A 21,161-nucleotide genomic window follows, 5' to 3' on the forward strand; every position below is an offset into this window, starting at 1 on the left:
GACAAATCATAGACATATGTATAATGTACCGACGATACAAAACTAGATTATAAAGTATGCATCACATGTATTAAAAAAAATTATGGTGATCACAGCTACATGTAGCTTCGAACTGAAAATATTACTTTTTTACCCAGCATGTGGTGCATAATTGACAAATACGAGTTTTAAAATTAAAAAATGGTGACACTCTTTTGAAATCATGTACATTTTTGTAGTTGTGTTTTTTTTAAAACAACATGAGTACAATTGAATTTCTTGAAGAAAACTCTTTTATCATATTTATTTGACATGTTGATCATTTGTCTGATTGTATTTTTACCTCTTCATCACAAAATGATGTCCAGAACTTGATTCATTTCCAGAATATTGCGGAGTTTCAGCTGACGGATTGTAGATATATGTCTGTAAAACAATAATATATAATATTTTCAATTGAAATGCAAAAACAAACATCCTCGATGTGATTTTGTGATTTTGGTTGTGTATAAACGCTGTTGACGGCCAAACGGTGACCTATAGTTGTTACTTTCTGTGTCATTTGGTCTCTTGTGGAGAGTTGTCTTATTGGCGATCATACCACATCTTCAAGTTAAAGTTTATCAATTGTGCATTTGTTTTTTGCATACATTTATTGACTTAATTTACTTTTAAAATGATACGATTTTACATGTTTTCTAGATTCTACCACAACACACAGTTCGATACTATATCACTTCCATCGGAACAGTTAAGTAAATTCGTTTTTGTACAACGACATAATAATTTTCACATAGCGATTGAACGCGCTAACCGTTATACGATGGAGTCTAACACTACACGAAGATTGCTCTGTAACAATCAGCTAAACGTTTTAAGCTTTTTTTATTTGGATGGAAGTAGAAAGCTTCACAATGATCAACATAACTGTTTGCCGAGCTGCTGTATATCTCTTGAAATTGTTCCGATAAAGTGTGTGGTTGATTTGTTATCTTTGTAACAAAGAGACAAAGTTCTGTGATTCTTAAATGAGCCAATTTAATTTTAGTCCAGGTGTGTCTATTATAACTGAGCTATTCAAACTTTCTATTTTCTACAAAACTTGCGTATTTCAACCTCATTGGTATTGTTTTATCGTTTTCATAGCAGTGATACTATCATTGCTTCTTCATATTCGTAGTGTTGTCTGTTATACTTTAAGTGATATATATAAAAATATAAGATAAACTCATCATAGATACCAGGACTAAATTTTGTATATACGCCAGACGTGCGTTTCGTCTACAAAAAACTCATCAGTGACGCTCGAATTCAAAATAGTTAAAAGGTCAAATAAAGTACGAAGTTGTATAACATTGAGGACCAAAATTCCTAAACGTTTTGCCAAATACAGCTAAGGTGATCTTTGCCTTCAATCCTCCTCAATCTTCATCAAATTGCAATAATATGATATGATCTTCCAAACTGTTTAAAGCACATAGTAAAACTTACGTTACTTCTGTTGTCTTTTATCACTCTATACCGCCTGTTGTCTATATTATAAGTACTGTCTCTAGTTGAAAAATATAAACTAGATGGTACTCTATTAAGTCCCAGGAGACCGGTAGGATGATTATAGCTCAGAGTATCTTGCTTTCCTCTGTAAAAATAACATCTCGTTAAGGCATTCTTTGTAAACTTTATCATTATGAATAATATGACAAAAACATTACAAAAATACCGTGGTTTAAATAGCTGTTAACGTCTTCATACTTTTATTATATAAAGCAAATTCATTCATTATTATTAATAAAAAAAAAAAGTCAAAAAGAAAAATCAATACTATACTGAAAACAACTGTAATGTTGTGTAGATGTAGACATACGAAACAACTTCTGCAAATAGAAACATTTAAGACAAATTAAAGAAACCAAGGGACATTCAAATTCAAAAGTCGAAATAGAACTGACAAAATGGTGGCTAACATATGGTGCGGCCTAGTAATAAAAGCAAACAGAAAGTAGAAAAAAATTGTTTTGACTTGTAACTTTTTATTCTTCGTGGCTTGATCCACCTTTTTTTCGATTAAATCACAATTTCACATTATTACATACATGATATGAACATAAAATGTTTTTTCTATGTTGTATTTTTAATTTTTTTATTTGTAAAGATCAGCTATTTTGCATGTAAGCCTATGGAGTAGTCAATTACAAGACTGCAACCATAAGAGTAATTTACCTGTAAAACATGTACCATACTAATTATTAAACTATATTTAAGATCCGGTGCTGCCTTGAATCAAAACAAATAAGTTCTATCTATGAACTATGTGATGTACGTTTTACAACTTATACTTAAAATTTTCCTTGTATTTTAAATGAACATATAAACTGGCTAAACAGTTTAGAACGGATTTCATAACGTCATAAAACGAATATTAAACTTTCATTCTCGATGAAAATATTAAGAACTGAAGGAAGCTACCTTATAATGATCTGGCCTAAACTAAAATATGAAAACTAGGAGCGGGTTAGATTAAACCTTGGATATATATTTATTTATGTTCATACCGGAAAGAATACATAGAATATCATTTTGTATGCGAAAGGTTTAAAAGTATTAACCTTTAATTTTTTTAGTACGGTTTGTGTTGCTCAGTGTTAAGTTTTATATGTAGTGTTGTGTATACTCTTTTTTGTCTGTTTGGTCCTTTTCAATATAACTTTTGGACTAGTTTAAATCTCGGTCTATTTCTGAAATTTATTCTTACATACTTTTGATTTTTTAACCCTGTATGCTAACATTGCCTATGCAAAATTTTAAAATCATTTGTATGCACATTGAACGACAAATGTATGTGACGTATAACATTTTCTGACGACAGACACTCAAATCAATGAATGTGTTCGTAGATAGTAGATGTTTTTGTGTTCTGTTAAATTGTTCCTTTTAAAATTGTTATACGATATGATAATGACTGATGTACCCATATTTTGACTATTTTATTGATTGTGTCTGTTCATTTAACGCATCAATGTAAATATAACGGAATTTGACGAGACTGTCGTTAGAGTGAGAGTGTTAGCGCTATAGAACCAGGTTTAATCCACCATTTTCTACATTTGAAAATTCCTGTACCAAGTCAGGAATATCACAGTTCTTGTCCATTCGTTTTTGATACGTTTTGTTATTTGATTTTGCCATGTGATTATGGACTTTCCGAATTGATTTTCCTCTGAGTTCAGTATTTTTGTGATTTTACTTTTTGCTACTCTTTTTGTAAATAAATATCTGATTTTTTTTGTCTTCCTTGTTGATACACATATCTAAGTGCTTAGGGGACATAATAATCGTTTGATTATAATCTAAATACAGATATATTGATTTCAGTTTAAATGACATTTACATTTATGTGTCGTTGTATAAAGTAAGTTCTCATGGTAGTTTTAATGATAAGTTATCATTCAATATTCTATTTTATCTTTGACGTAATCGATGTTACTGTCTACTTAATTGTTTTTAATGCGCAAACGATAGTCAAAAAACGCCGCTAGTATGTGTTTGTTCAAGGTTTTTTTCCATCATGTTGATACTTCTTGTTTCTTAACCTTTATTTTAATACATATGGTTTTTCCCTTCGTAGTTTTTCTTTTGTCCTTTTTTCCATACTGTACATTATTTGATAACCGTTGGATTCCAATTTTCGTGGATTTTGTTGGTACAAGGAGTTGTTCAATGTTCAACGAATTACAAATTTTCTTAAGAAATGAATGCCAAAAGACAATAATATTCAAAACCAAGGAGTAAACAAAGACTCACAAAACCAAAGGACATTTACATCAACAGTTATAAATAATAATTAAGAAACAACACGAACTCCACTAAAACCGGGAGCGAAATCAGGTACAACGGATTGGTAAGCATTTACGGCACCCGTCGTATACGCCAAACAATGGTACTAAATAACCACGAAAATGCAAGTGTTCATTTCAAGAAAATTGGAACAACATACATTCAATAAATTAATTCTCAGTATCTTTATTTAGTCTATTTGTTTGTTCGTCCTCTTTTTTGTATCTCTCATCTCATCTTCGCAATATCACGTTTGGAAATTGAAGAAAAGTATATCATATGATAACAAATTGTCTTATATTTTTTTAAATCAATAGTAGTACTTTAAAAAGAGAAATGGAAGATGCAATGGATATTTAATCTCAAAGGCGAGAGCAAATAATGCCTCGGTAAAGAAGTATTTAATTTTAAAAAGCTTATTAGAAAGCTTGCATGTCGGTTTATGCTAGTAGTCTTTTGTAAGTGTATGTATCATTGTTATTTTGCTTATATATTTGTGTTACACATGCTGACATTGGACTCGGACTTCTTTTTAACCTGAGTTTGACTGTGAGTATTACGGTGTGTTTGTTTAATCTTCATTTGCAAGCAGTATAGGAGGAGGGTTGAGATCTCACAAAACATGTTTAAATCTGTCGCATTTTTTTAATATACAACAATATTGCTTGATGCTTTGTTAGCTTGAATTAAACCATTTTTTCGCAAAGAGATGAAAAACATCGACAACCTTTGGCGTCTGCAGTATCAAAAACATCGTGTAATTTTGAATGCTTGACTGACCAGTTTTGATTTACCAGTTTTGAAAACGTCCAGTGTAGGTTCATCTGACTTGTGCTGTACTCTTTTCATTTATTTAACCATGAACTGCATTTTTGTATGTGTTTGGTTATTTGACATTTCAGAAATCCATACCTTGTTCATTCCTTTACAAAGCCAAATGCCTCCTGTATTAACACGACCAATGATATTATTATAGTACGAAATAGGTCAACAAAACTAATTGAAAGGTTGAGATGTGACACCACTTAGAGTTAAGTTCCTATATGCCATTTCGTGGTTCAAAATCTTGAAATCAGTAAAATAGATTTAGGCATATGGAACATGTGGAATGACAGTACTGATGTAGCTTTTTCAGGAATTTTCTTCTAAATAAATTTGGGCTCTAAATCCAGTTCATGTTTTTGTCTTTGATTGATCATGACATCTTTTCTTAGCCTGAATAGATTTGATGATGTCTACTGATCAATATTGCCGATGATGTCTAATGAACTCATATATAGATCGGTACTTTGAGTTCTTTATGCTCTTTTTTTTGTACGATTTGTGCGTTATGGCACATTATGATTTAAGCGTTACCCAACGAATTTTTATTGTTTGGTTTTATGTTGTGTTGTTTCAAAGTTGATCATGCCGACATATATATAGTTTTATATAAGAAATATCGTTGTTGAAGGTCGTATCTGTAGGATGACATGCGTAGGTCAATAATTATAAAATTAAAGTGTAATTCTTAATCAATAATTAGCTAATGGTTCACCATAGCTAATGGATTGACCGATTGCACATTGTATCGAAGTCATTTTTTTGTAAATGCATGCTAAGTCGTCTGGTCATTTATTTTACCCTTTTTTTGGCTGATTAAGACATTTTCACTAGATGTGAATTCATAAAGCGGGTAATATACTAGGCCTTTACCCACCGTTGAGGCATCCGTTCTGGCGGTTTTTTTTTACTTCATGTTTTTCATTACGATTATTATTGATACCTTGATTTGTCTTGTTACGTACTATACTGTTTAAGGCAAAAAGTTCTCTTAGATTTGCAATTTGTGTCCTTTGCTTTTTTGTTAATTAGTTGTGTTCCGTGTCGATCTGATAAGTCAAGCATTTGAAAATTCACGCAACAGTGATTTATGTGATGTGATGTTAGACAACTGTCAAGAGTATTGGGTATGGTGAAAACTAGCACTCATTTTAACACCGGAAAATGTCAAAAAGGCGAGTAATGTAAATCTAAAAAAAAGAACTTAATCTCACTTAAATATTGGGATTCAACTGTTTTTTAATTTCAGCAAAATTTGTCTATGTTGATTGTTTTCACATATATACAGTCTTTTCTTTTCTTGTTTCAATTAAAATAGTATCAGCGTGTGTATTACCATAACCTTTTTCAGTTTGCTATACAGCTAAGGTTTAAAACAGCGATGATGGCATATGATTGACTGCTTGTATGTTTCTAAATTCAAGCCTCTAATCTAATCAGAATTCATGATGTTCAAAACTTAATATAAGTGTTGCGTTGAGCGAAATATTTGAAAATGGCTGCGAGAATCTTATTGCATCGAGCAATACAACCATAAAATAACATCATTATTTTGTTACTGTGTTGCTGTTTAATTATGTTTTATTATATAATTCTGATTATTCATACATATACATATACAATTGTAAGTTCCTTTTTTTGAATACATATTCATTTATAATAAAAACAATCCTCCTTCTAATGAATATTCCCTTAAACATTGTTTAACAAGAAGTGAAAAATTTATTAATTATCAAATTACATGTTTTTTATGAAATGAAAACCCTTCTGTTTATGTTGATCTATATCAGGTGTTCATCGTATAACAAAACGTATTGGTCAGCGATCACTCAAGACAGTATGCTTTCATGGACGGAGTTATTACATGTTATTGATAATACACAAATACATTCTTCATTTTGCATGAAATATTATGCAGTGGTGATGATTTTCGATGTGTTTTAATTATATTTTACATGTAGTCTGGTCGATGTGTTTTTGATCTGAAAATATATGCACAATAAACATATTACATAACACATGATAATCAATTATAACTGAAAATATTGTTTGTTTTATCTTATTATTCATAAAACAGATTATGCTAGTAACAAAAAAACAAAAAAACTACACACGAAGTTTTTTTAATAAAACGCTTGTTTTTGTCATTGACTTATCATGTCAAAAAATATAGTCATTGGTTAACATTGCAAGTTATTCACTAATACGAATGCCTCTTTTTGAATGAAACGTATGGTTTATGTACTAATGTATCATTGGCCAGTTGACTAATTTTTTTTTTTTGCTTGAAATTATAAAACGAACCTTTACTTTGTATTTGTCAAAGTTCAATCTTATTGATATACTATACATTTCCGTCAGTTTGATTTGAATTTTTTTATTGTATCTGTAACTAACCTTTATTAAAATAACAAAATTATTTTAATCAAATAAACATGCAATAACTTTTGCATTTCTTTAGATAAGATATTAAAGTTAACTGTATGATCATACCTGCTATATTCGGACAGAACAAAATCCCTCTCTGTCCTCAAGTGTGGTCTTCTAATAGCAAACTACAATACAGACATAATTTATAAAATAAATATATCTTGTTTTCTAATGACAAAATTAAGTGAAAAAAATCTGTTCAATTTAAAATCGTAAGTTTTTTGTACTTTTCTGTTATAGTATTTGTTTGTGCGTTATATCAATCTGATAACTGAAATTAAAGTCGTTTTGCAAGGTTTAACTATTGTACTGTTACTGTACTGCCAAATATGAGGTTAAGGACACCGGGTTAGTGCTTATATTTGTAGTTATACCTATTTCATTACATAATTTGTTTAGAATTACAATTGTTTCCAAGTTGTGTAATCCTGCAATATGCTATTGCTTATGTTATGATTAAGGTGTTGGTCAAGATTGAAAGCTTTTCAATACACTGTATCATTTTACGTCATTGTCCTTGTTAGATAACTCTCTTTTTAAAATTCTAGTGCATCTTCAATTGTAATTACATATGCTCCGTGATAAAGGGCAAACTTTTACTTTTATGGTTTACATTTTTTTCAAATTGTGACATTAATGAAGATTTGTGTCATTGACACTCATACCACCTCTTTTTATAACTTAATACAATGTAAACAAGTGAATACAAATCTATAACATGAATAATAAGATTTGATCCTTTAGCAATTTGAACTTAGATTGTTGTTGATTGTATTTAGTCTAGTATTTAGTGGTAGTTAAAACAATTGGTTTATCTTTCGTAAAAATGTTGAACACAAATACGTGAATGAAGTCATAAATTAGGATTAAATAATCCTACAGAAACCGTACAAGTTTCATTTGATTCAGAGAAACTTATCCTTTATATACATGTACGAATTAAGAGTAAGTTAACCAGACGCTCCGTTCGTCTATGAAAATCTCACCAATGACCCTATAATCACGCACGTTCAAAAGTCTGAATTGTATAACTGTTTTAGAAATAAAAATAAAAACATAATGCTGAGTAAATAATTACAATAATTTCACTTGCTCATTTGTTTTATTCGACTTTCACAAAAACTACTCAAAATAAGGATACTATGCAGATGAAAATATTTGTCACAAGATAGTGTGTTAGCATTTTATTGGTGTTGGCCTTTGCAATATTTAAAGTTTGTATAAAAAAAAAATTACACATGATATATAATTCATGTATGTCTTTGTATTTACCTCTTCAGAACAGAACGATTTGTTGTAATACGATTGTTCAGATTGATCATCCATTTCTGGTTTCTTTTGCGGTTCTGCTGATGGATTGTAGATATATGTCTGAAATAAATTATACAGGAAACAGTCAATTTCAAAATTGATGAAAGACGAACGATTTTTATTCCATACAAATTTAGCTTTTATATTGTAAATACAAATATTAAGATGAAATGAAAATCATTGTTTCAGACAATGTAATGTAAGGCCGTGTTCTCATTGACCTAAACTCAGTGTTGTGTACGTGTTATTCACACGTAAACAAAACACAATTACGTTCCCATTGATTAAACTTAATATTTACAACTAGTTTAAATAATGTTTTGTCTACATGCAGTCGATAGTCAATGTAGAACTTGTGTAGTTCAGTGTACACAAAACAAGGTCTTTGGAACATGCATTTTACCATGTATATTTAAAGAAGAAACTTTCGTTTTCATCTAAATTGATATTTATAACAATTAGCTATGTAGTTTTTTTACCGAATTATTTGTTTAAAATCAATATATAAATTAGTTTGTTATATAAAAAAAACCTTTAAAGTAGCCTTATAAGGGAGCAACCATTTAAATACATGCGGGAAGGAAGTTATGGTTTTTATGTTCGACACGAATTATTTTTTTCGCGCATAGCACGAACATTTTTATTTAGTTTTTTAAAGCTATCAAGCAAAACATTTTTTTATCAATTTTAGAATCAGAATATTTTTTATCTAATCCAGACTCAAAGCATCATCATTGCCAAACACATAATTCATTTGAAAATGTCTTCCCGAATAGACATACACATAAATATTTGCCACTGGTCAATCAACGATTCACTCATAAATGCATTACTAAAACACCCTAAACATCTCAATCCTTCTTCTTCGTTTGTAGCCTACGTGATGTATTGCGTAATTAGTTGCGGATACAGATGGGGGCGGGTTCCGGGGTTTGGAACCCCCTTTTTCGGATCAATGTTTGGAAACCCATGCATTTTGAAGATGGCTTTATCCGCCTCTTGTAATTGAGACATCTCTAGTATCTTTAAAATAGGTGCAAATCATCAAAGTTGCTTTCATCACTGCTAGAAAAGTTGTCCAAGACATTTAAATTCGGTTCTATGTAATGAACATTTAAATGACATATAGTTTATAAGTGTGAACAAAACTTATGCACAGGTAACGAAACCTGATGTAGGGATGTGAACAATTTAATGTGAAACCAGTGTACATTACATTAAACTAGTTGTAAACATGTTTACTGTACATGGTGTTTGGTGTGAACACGGCTAAGACTAAAAAAAAACCATCTACATGTATATAGATAATTGCGATAAATAGAATATTGGTATACAAATAAACTGATTTTCCATTCTCAATTTTATGATTGAAATTATACAAATGAATATCTTCCAAATATAGAGATTCATTCTAATATAATTGAAATATGTAAGGAGAATGGTGTGATTGCTAATGAGAAAACTGTCACTATGGATGTAAGCAACTCTTTGGCTTCAACTACATTACAAAACGTTGCCCTGCAGTATTCATCATACTTGTAATTAACTAATGTCGTGGCTATGTTAACATTCTATTTGAATTGTTTTACACTAGTCATGTTTGGGACCCGGTATAGCTTGTTGTTCGGTTGGAGGCAAGGCTCTGTGTTGAAGACCGTACTTTGACCTATAATGGTTTCCGGTTTACATATTGAGACTTTGATCTAGACTTGTCTCAGTGGCGATCATACAACATATTATATATGTTGACATTGGGGATTTAATCTCAAGTATGTTAAACTTAAGTAGCAAGTGTTGTTCCTGTATCAATATCATTGATAAGTATAAACACTTTTCTCCCATGTCGATGTTTGGATGATTTTATTGCATATGTCAACTTTTGTATTTGTAAATGCAGTGATAATACTGAACGTGCAGTAACACAAGACAGTACTTGAAATATTGTCCAATCTTAATTGATTTTTATTACTAAGTGAAAAATTGATTAACCTCCATGTCAAACAACTTTGTATTTAAACTGAATAATCTAAATTAGAATAGTAAAAAAAATAAACTGCAACTTGTCTTGAAGCTACACAGTTTTTTTAAAAGTAAGTTCGTAAATTAATCCATGCAAAAATACATTGACTGTAACTATTTCCTCGGGACAATTGATTTAAGAATTATGTTTTTTTTTTATATTTCATCAGGAAAAAGACTTTTTCAAAAACACCAATTGTTATCAAGTTTAACTTTTTCAGTTCTTGGTATCTCATGTAAATTGTATCATTGCGTCTCTGATAAAATGTCAAGATGATAAAAATGATATGTCCCTGACTGTTTTCTTTAACTTTTATTAAATGTACTACGCCATATTCTAACTATAAGCATATTTTTTTTAATGAAAACACTAGACACATGCATATATATCCTTTTTTTATATGTTTGTCAATAAATCCGTATGTGCAGGCCTCAGACGTCTAGATTTCTCTAAATCTATTTGCGTCAAATTGATCTTTTCACATTTAATGTTAAAATCTGGATAAAGGAAGTTTGAATTTAATTATTTATTGAATTTAAAAAATGTAATCTTTTCTTCGTATTAGTTTCCATAAAGGCATAGACCAAGTAAAAACATACATTGAAGTTGGTACTTCGGCAATATTTTTGCATTGCAATAATTTCGATTATTATCTATTACCGTCGTTGCTAAAACGATACAAACATTGAACAGCTCAATATGTTGGGGTTTGTAGGGAATGTAATACTTTGTTTCTAGATTTCAGCATTTCCCACTGTTTAGTTTTTGGTCAATCTTATCAAACGCAAATATCTTACCCAAAAATGATTATTTATTCACAATAATATCTTTGTGTAAAACGCCTTGAAGCAAACTATATGTTTTAGTTAGTTTGTGGCTCACGTATTTATAACTATTCGGATCTTACATTTAGGTTGATATACGAAAAAAAATACATGTATACTGGCAAAAAAAATCTCGAATGCTTCTGAAAGATTTTTTTTTTTGCCGGTTTCTGATACATTTTGATATAGCTAATTTCTTCATTCGATTAATGTTACATACAAAAAAAAAGGCAAAAACTAACAGTTGCTGATGGATAAAAAAAGTGCAATAGATAAATATATTTACATTTCCTCTGTTATTTTTTACATCTTCAACCATCGTATACTTTCTGTCGTCAGCATTATACGTACTATCCCTCATTGAGAGGTATAAACTAGATGGTGTCCTTTGTCGTCCAAAAAGTCGCATTGGGTGGTTATAACTTAAGGTATCATGTTCTGTTCTACAAACAAAAATGAACTGTGTATAAATCTAATGATTAATCAATATTATATGGATATTTATCAAATGGATTTTACTATGTTATAAAGGTACAATAAACAATGTTACACAACGATAACATACCTTTTTACCGTCCCCAACTTGCACTTGAAATTGAATTTGAACCAATTTAAAGGCAATGATTAATTCTACAACCACGAAAAATTGCAATACACTTCATTAAACAAATATTGTAACTAGATAAGTTGTATCTAAGGAATGGAATATCCGATGAAATAGTACAATCATTTTGCACATTATGTTTAGTTGCAATACAGTTTTCCAAATTCAAAACCTGACATCAACACTCTTTTAAGCTGCATATATTTTTTAAACTATTTGTTACAAAATTTTTAAAAGAGAAAAAGGGGTTCGCGCGTAAAATTTATTAATAGCAGAACATTGAAAAAATAGAGGATTACTATTATCTGACAAAATTCAAAAAAAGGGATAGCTCATACCCTTGATGCCTCGTTTGTCTGTATAAAATAACACATTGATTAACTTTTTAGTGATTGCTTCAGCATAGAATAACCATATCGCAGCGATCAAGGAGCCCAAACATAAATAAAACATAATATAACATACATAAAATAGTCCTTTTCTTGTCTTTCTTTGTGATTTCTTCTTTTGCAGACTAAACAAACTACTATAGTGACGATAATAATTAGTGCACCACTTCCACATGCAGCAGCGATTATATACTCAGATGCAAGTTGTAATTTTTCTCCTTTCGTGCTGCAAACTTTTCCCGAGAAGACATATTTTTCGTTATCAATACATCTGCAAAAAAATTTAGTAAATTTGGTGAAAATTATAGAAATCATAGCGAAAATTACATTCCTTTTGAAAGTATCTTCAATTGTTTTAGTCTAAGATTATCCTACATCTTGTTTTCGCCAAAAGGAAATAAACGTCCTGATGCTCAAATCAGATGAATTCAATAATCATTGTATAGAATTGTTAGGTTCACAGCAGTTAGTTTATAATCTATATAATTGTATTGTAAATCTTACAATGGTTGGTGTTAAATGAGAATGTCAGTTATACACAAAGACGAAGATGTATGAACTAATCTAATGTTACGCATTTAAAATATTTGCCCTGATACAAAACACGAACAATAGACCTAATAGATACTGATTTTGTAATTATTTTGACACAAATTTCGTTTAAAACGCAAGTTGAAAATGTAAGCTGTAACATCGTTACAAAAATGTGTATCAGATACGGGGGAGGGATGAAGAGGTAAATTTGATTTTTACTTTTCAAATTACATGTACAATTAACGAATTAAAAATCAATTAAAAAACAATGTCGAACACATAGAAATGTCGTTTACATATAATAGCCTGCAGAATATGTTACTTACCGACATACTGGTGTTCCATTGATATCCAAAATACACATACCATTATTTTGACATGTTAACTCTCGACAGCGTGATACACAGGTATTGTTAATTTGGTTGAATGTATATCCTGGGCCACCACAAAGTAATTTTGATTTGTTCTCAGGACTTTGTATTTTCGTTATCTCTAAAACGATATATGTATCGAACTCTTCATAAGAAGGTATCTACAGTATTATGATAAGTTCAACTTTGTACTTATTTGGCTTTATAAATAATTTGATATGAGCGTCACTGATGAGTCTTATGTAGAAGAAACGCGCGTCTGGCGTACAGAATTATAATCCAGGTACCTTTGATAAATATTAATCTTAAACTTACTTTCAAATGTATCAATATGTCATACAAGTTTATCATACTTGATAAATGTGTGATAACAGAGTTGTCTTTATAACAAATTCATTGTCTCATTAAATAAAGCTTTCGGGAATTGATGTTGCTGTGGACTCGTTATTATTTGTTACCAATTTTCGTGGATTTCGTGGTTACAATGAAACAACCGGATTAAATGTTGACCGCATGAAAATTGATCTTAAGGCTTGTATGCAGACTTCGGCAAAACCACAAAATTTATCAAATTATTAACATGAAATGGTAATCTTTTATTTTTCTGTATGCATCTTACTGTAATTGCGTAGTCTGATTTTTGGTGATATCCACATGATCAATTAGATATGCTATGTACTTACTCGTCCAATCATTGTGCTATTGTTCTATAGTGCACATTTTGTATTCCTGTCTTTGGTTTTTGTCAATATGCTTAGTCTATATGCCTTTGTGGGTGTTTTTGTTGCATATGACGTAGCTCTGTTCTCATAAATCCCGTCAACATGGTCATTGTTTTATAGTTCTATGGTTAAAATGTTGTATTCCTGTTTTTCATTTATGCTAATATGCTTTGTTTGTATGGCTTTTTCGGATTTCTTTGTTACATATGACATGGCTTTTGTTTTCTTTTGCTTCATTTTGTGTTAATGTGCTTGGTTTATATGTTGTTGTTTTTTTTTGGGTGCTTTTTTGTTATACATTTTTTGTTATCTCATTAATTAAGATAAAACTACAATGTTGTCTGTTTAACCCTTATTTTTGGAGATTTATGTCTGTCATGTCTAATTGTTGTGTTAACACATCGCTGCCAATATAATAGAATGTTATGCAACCGTCATACAAATGAGAGTTTTAACTACCTAAAAGACCAGGTTAAATCCACCATGTCCTGCATAAGAAATACCTGTACCAAGTCAAGAATATTAGTTTTGTTATCCATACGTTTGATATTGTTGAGCTTTTGATTTTGCCATTTGATTCAAACTTTCCGTTTTGAATTTTCCTCGGGGTTCAGATTTTTTTTGTGATTTGGCTTTTTATATTTTAAACATCAATTAGTACCCGAAATCCTCGATAGTGTGTACCAGCGAAAATAAATGAATCCACGGTTATACGTTTACTCTTGTCATGCAGGCACAATTTTTAATGCGATAACATTACTTACAACAATTGCCACAGATAACATTTGAAAAAAGTGGACGTTGTTTAATGAAAAAAAAAAGATATTTTAAACACTTCTCTTTAAAAATATTTATGAGAAACCATTTTTTTTTTTTGTAAAACGTTTTCATTAGTAATTTATTTCTATATCATTGTGTATTTTTAATAAATTACGAACAAGTTGTTTATAAAATAGAGAATGGAAATGGGGAATGTGTCAAAGAGACAACAACCCGACCAAATAAAAAACAACAGCAGAGGGTCACCAACAGGTCTTCAATGTAGCGAGAAATTCCCGCACCCGGAGGCGTCCTTCAGCTGGCCCCTAAACAAATATATACTAGTCCAGTGATAATGAACGCCATACTAATTTCCAAATTGTACACAAGAAACTAAAATTAAAATAATACAAGACTAACAAAGGCCAGAGGCTCCTGACTTGGGACAGGCGCAAAAATGCGGCGGGTTAAACATGTTTGTGAGATCTCAACCCTCCCCCTATACCTCTAACCAATGTAGTAAAGTAAACGCATAACAATACGTACATTAAAATTCAGTTCAAGAGAAATCCGAGTCTGATGTCAGAAGATGTAACCAAAGAAAATAAACAAAATGACAATAATACATAAATAACAACAGACTACTAGCAGTTAACTGACATGCCAGCTCCAGACTTCAATTAAACTGACTGAAAGATTATGATTTCATCATATGAACATCAGGCACAATCCTTCCCGTTAGGGGTTTAGTATCATACCATCATAACATATATGAGACGAACATAACCCGTGTCATCCCAACAACTGTTTTTAGAATAAATGTGTTTAGTTCCGATGCAAAGACCTTATCAGTGACTCAATATTAACGCCAAAATATGCAATTTTTAATGACTTGACAACAGTATCGTAATTATATCCCTTCTTAATAAGTCTATTCAAAGGTTTTGTAAGTTTTTGAGGTGAATACTGACACCTTTGTGCTTTATAAAAGAATATTACCATAAAAAAATGGATGTGAAATACCTGAACGTATTAGAAGTCTGCATGTTGAGCTATATTTACGAATGATGTCTTTATACCGATGATAAAATTTAGTAAATGTTTTGACTAGTTTGTGATATCGAAAACCCTGGTGTAATAATTTTTCAGTAATACATAAATTTCTCTCGTTAAAATCGCAAACATTGTTACATACACGAGCGAATCGTACAAGTTAAGATATATAAACACCGTAAGATGGTGACAAGGGAACGTCACCATCTAAAAACGGATAATTAACGATAGGAAATGAAAAATCATCCCTTTTATCATAAATTTTAGTATTCAGCTTTCCATTAGTGATATAGATATCAAGATCGAGAAAAGGGCAGTGGTCATTGTTAGTATTAGCTTTATTTAAAGTAAGTTCAACAGGATAAATTTCATTAATATACATACTAAAGTCGTCATTATTGAGAGCCAAAATATCATCCAAATATCTAAAAGTATTATTAAATTTGTTTATCAAATGTTGTTTCGATGGGTCTTTGCTTATTTTTGTCATAAATTGTAACTCATAACAATACAAAAACAGGTCCGCAATAAGTGGTGCACAGTTAGTCCCCATTGGAATTCCGATAATCTGACGATATACGGAATCTCCAAAGCGAACAAAAATGTTATCTAGTAAAAATTCAAGGGCATATATAGTATCAAAGCATGTCCAATTAACATAGTTTTTTTGTTTATTGCTACTAAAAAATGACCTAAAAGAGTTTGAACATATATATTCACATTCTGATTTTTTGAATGCCCATTTAATTAGGTGTGTGAATTTTTTCTTAATGAGAATGTGAGGCAATGTGGTATACAGGGTAGAAAAATCAAAACTTTGAACAGATTCAAAATCACCAATATAAGCATGCAATTTATCAAGTACTTCCAACGAGTTCTTGACACTCCAAAAGTAATCTATTCCACTATTTTCGAAGGCCTTATTTGAACAATTTATTATCAGGTTTTTAATTGTACCAAGTGTGCTGGTAAGAAGAATAGACAATTTAGTAGTTGAACAATGGCTTGAAGACGAAATAAATCTATATTTGTAAGGGGTTTTGTGTAGCTTCAGAAGCCAATACATAGTTGGGACTTTCATTGTATTTGGCTCTGCTTGTAAAGCGGTGGCTAAAAGTTTATGTTTGTTACAGATTTCGTTTTCTGAAAATGGAGTCAGTTGGAATGTTGGTGAATTGGTGATTTCCTTTTTCAGAACCTCAATGTAAAATTTACGTCAAACAATAATAATATTATTAGCAGCTTTATCTGCCGGGACAAAAACAAATTCCTTGGCTAGTTCTTTTAGTTTATGTTTGATACGAGAAATAGGTTTATTGTGGTTATTATTTATAGTAAAATGTTCTTTAAAATGTTGAATACGTATATCAACTATCTTCATTACTGAATTAAAAAAAGAGTCCAAAGATTTTTTGTCAGCTTTTTCCCGTTTTATCCATTTCATACAGTAAGTATGGAGTGAGTCATGGATGATATTACGACACTCATTTCAATTGATAATTGACGGGGGACGATATTTAGGTCCTTTACTGAGGAATGATTTTAACTCTCGGTCTTGAACGATGTTAAGATCTCCTGTTATAACATGGGAAATGGGTCCATAAATATATTCGGAATTACTGCAATTACATGAAGTAGGTGTATTTTCACTGATATTAACATCTTTACACAATTGACTATAATTAAACACAAATTTCAGGGTAGATTTCTTGTAAATATAACAAATAAGAGGTAGCTCAGTATTGTCAAAATATCCAGGAATTTGTTCTTTAACAGAATGGTCGTTAAATATACCGGCAATATTTACAAAATCAAAGCCTTTATTGACATACTTAATTTTAATAAAATGTTTTTTATGATCTTCAGGGCGATCAATTTTGGGAAATAATTTAGAATAACAATATGCCATAATAATTTGAACAATTTCATACTTAGGACTGCTATATGAAATTGTGTTGCAATCCTCCAAAATTTTATTTAACTTATTAACCGGTAACGAACAGAGTTTTGTTAACAGATAATGTCTTCCGTTGTTTTTTGAAATAGAAATTAGGTCCGAAATATTGGTATGATTGGCCCGAAATTTTCTTTGATTGCGATTAGTTCTACGACCGTGAGAACGTTTTTTACGAACAGTTTTAGAAACTATATCCAAAATGTTAACGGAATTGGTTCTAGATATATTACCAATTCCCATGATATTATCATTTAGACCGAGAGGGTAAACTGTCTGTAATTTTTTAATCCAATTTGATTCAATTATTTTCCGTGATCGTACAAACTTTGAATGCGATTCACCAGGCTGTTTATTTAAAACTTCTAAAGGTTGAACTGCTAAATATTTAAAAGGATGGTTGTGCTTCTTAAGGTGTTGGTAAATGATACTTTTGAATTTATTGGGTCTTTTAAAACGATACAGATGTTCTTGAGTGCGTTTAGATAAATATCGTCCAGTTTCTCCTACGTAATGAATACCACACCCCGGTTTGTTTCATGTGAGTAAATGAATAATACTGTTTGTTTTTCAAGTTATATCAGTTTCAAAATTTAAAGAAAATGTGCGACCATTAAACGTGGACCTTACCGTATTGTTGGTGGAAAGACGGGACATGTAAGTCATTTTTTGGCATAACACTTATCGATAGAAGGGTATCCACGATTTTTATTGATAAAAATGTTAGCGATGGTAGTATTTTTAGATAACCGATTTTGAAGATTGAGACGTGTGGATACCCTTTGAACAAGTTTAGTATTTAGTAATTTTCCATTTCTAAGCTTCATAATTGTTTTGTTAGTGAATTATATAATAAAGGAGCAAAGATTGGCGTCCAGAATATGAACCAGCATACAATAATTGGAGTTATATAAAATGGATAAATTTGTTCGGCTAAAAATGTCAAACGCTATCAGTATTAAATAGTAGAATGGGGCTGAATATTGAAATACTACTTTTTGATAAATATTCCTAAAGTAATGAATTATAGCAGTTCTCGCTCGGACACACACTCCATAATCTAGTATATTATAAGAGCATAATACCATCTTCCTGATAAAGGTTTATGTATCACAAGTGAACCAATTTTGATTTGATACCATAATATTGATCTGAACCGCTCTGAAAAGACCGAACATAATTAAATATGTCATTTTCAGTTTGTCAACTTCTTTTAAGAGTCGTCTTCTTCTATTTAGTAAATTCGGTACTATTCAGAAAATTTGTTTGCAGTCAACTTAGACCATTTCAGCACTCGTATATGATGACATTTATATGAACTTTACCTTTTTCAAGCCGAAACACTATCCTGAGTGGATCAACAACTGTATACGTATTTATACAAGGTGTTTTTATAAAGACAGCTGTTCGATCGATAATAGCTTTAAATGTGTCACTACCGTCATCATTCAATGTATCTGATGTGACCGTTTTGAATGGGGCAACTATAACTTTATACGCAACCTCTGTCCTATAAAAATAAAATACATGGTTGTTAATAATTGGAATTTAAACGACTATATTGGTAAACGAATGTCAATTGTTGAACAAACTTAAATAATGACATGGGACATAATCCGTAACATGCATAAAAACATTGTGGAAAATATACTGATGTTTCAACTTATGAGAGCTGTACAACATATTTACAGTAGCAGTTGATTTATTTAAGTTATACCCTATATCAAAACTATTGCTGGAAATGGTTTCACCATCTGAAATATCTTCATAGATAATTTCATCAAGTATACTACAAAGTCAATAATAAAAAAAAAATCATGTCTACCGGCTAAAGAATAAAACAGTCTGTAGAGGTTGTGTCGTGATGTGTTAGGCTATCTATAATGCCCGTTGAAGGGAATTGGTACAAGGTCACTCATTTTTTTGCGGATCATACATGAAATTTTCTAACCTCATCCTGTGCATGTTAGTGACTTACAGGAGGATTTATTCTAGCAGTTCAATGGCAGACCTGACAAAGTCCATTTAACAATAAACTGTATAAGTAGAATACTACCATCGTTTTCCAAATAATCGAAATTTAATCATATTGAGCATCTATTGAACCAACTGGATAAAAGTGTGTACCAGTGTCAAGCCCTATCGTAGACACTTTATCGACTCCGACATTTTTTACAATAGAAATAGCGACCAATATTGAGCCATACAAATACAATATTAAAACATTAAAATCATCCATGCCAAGTATATGCGTGTCAAACTTATCAGCGAAATGTGGTCATACAGGGTTATCGGATTGTCTATTATTTATCAATCCGTAAGTAATTGACAGTACCTTTCCAAGTCAAACACGTTTTTGAGTAAATGTATTTTTTATCAGTAGTTCTAAAATTTCAATCTAAATATCGTGTTTAAATTCAAAAATCCATCATGTGTTTCTTATATTGCAGAGTGTATTTTTTTTTTAAAAGATACCACTACAAGATCATTCAGATGCTACACAACCCAGCATCTTCGATTGTATTGTGAATTAAAAAAAACGTACACTCGTGGTATTCGTTTCCTAAATTGTTAAAATATTAATTCTATACTTACGTTTCTTCTGCTTGTCGTCTTTTTCTAGCTTGTGAACCTTTCTCACTTGGACCAAACCTTAATAGAACAGAAACAATTGAAAATATGTTTAACTTATCTGCTTATTTAAAAATTTAAGTAAACATTTGTATTGAATTCAGCTTCATTATCATGTCATGCCGAAGCTTAACATTATAAAAGATAAGAAGGCAAAAACGTACTTTCTTTGTTCTACTAAATTAAATTTATAACACTTATTCAACTTACAGATACTTATTACCAATGCTATTTCAACTGATCGGGCGGAGCTTACGTTTTGATTTGCATAAGGTCAGTTTATTTGAAGATGTGTGTAATAAATCGAGTAATAATATAATAAGTAATTTGAAATTTTCTTACAACATTAGTATGGTATATCAGTACGTACCGGAATATATCAATCCCAATAAATCCTGGTACATCTTTATACTGTTCTTTAAGCTAAAAAAAATCATACTAAAGCATATACCATACAGCATACATTGAAATCGATGTGTAGGTAATGAACATCAGGTACATGACCATCCTTAATATCCAGAAATCGGGACTTGTAGATTGAATCAAACTAATCATATGAGTTTTGTAAAGGTATCGATACAACAGCTTTTGATTGCCATACAAAATGACAATTATTTTCATACAAAAAGGCGTAAGTGGTTTACCAATGTGATAAAAAAAAATGTCTAGATATGAAAACGAAAAACGAACTTTACATGAACGTTGCTTTGTAAAATGCAAATTTTTTTTGAGATTCATGCATATCATTTATTGTATTGTGAAGCACATTCCTCTTAGTTCTGACATTACTTATCGTATTCCGCCGAACAAACAAACACCAGACACACCATGATATCATGAATGCTATGTTAATGTTTATACTGTTTAGAACAAATAAATATTACACTAATAATACAATCTCATGGAAATAAAAACAAAGACCAA

The 21,161-nt window shown here is 30.7% G+C and overlaps 1 protein-coding gene across 1 annotated transcript in view; it reads right to left on the minus strand.

The window, feature by feature from the left end:
* Positions 1 to 6,255: 6,255 nt before the first annotated feature.
* Positions 6,256 to 21,161, minus strand: part of LOC139504232 (uncharacterized) — a 39,941-nt gene continuing 25,035 nt past the window's right edge. The window contains exons 10-18 of the mRNA XM_071294298.1: positions 20,608 to 20,660; positions 20,202 to 20,258; positions 18,932 to 19,116; positions 13,074 to 13,239; positions 12,290 to 12,484; positions 11,507 to 11,663; positions 8,338 to 8,436; positions 7,129 to 7,190; positions 6,256 to 6,617 (exon numbers count right to left, since the gene is read on the minus strand). Of these exons, the coding sequence (XP_071150399.1) occupies positions 6,587 to 6,617; positions 7,129 to 7,190; positions 8,338 to 8,436; positions 11,507 to 11,663; positions 12,290 to 12,484; positions 13,074 to 13,239; positions 18,932 to 19,116; positions 20,202 to 20,258; positions 20,608 to 20,660 (1,005 nt within the window). The 3' untranslated portion in view covers positions 6,256 to 6,586. The remainder of the gene's footprint in view (positions 6,618 to 7,128; positions 7,191 to 8,337; positions 8,437 to 11,506; positions 11,664 to 12,289; positions 12,485 to 13,073; positions 13,240 to 18,931; positions 19,117 to 20,201; positions 20,259 to 20,607; positions 20,661 to 21,161) is intronic.

This window comes from Mytilus edulis, chromosome 14, assembly GCF_963676685.1.
Source record: "Mytilus edulis chromosome 14, xbMytEdul2.2, whole genome shotgun sequence".
Classification (NCBI taxonomy): Eukaryota; Metazoa; Mollusca; class Bivalvia; order Mytilida; family Mytilidae; genus Mytilus; species Mytilus edulis.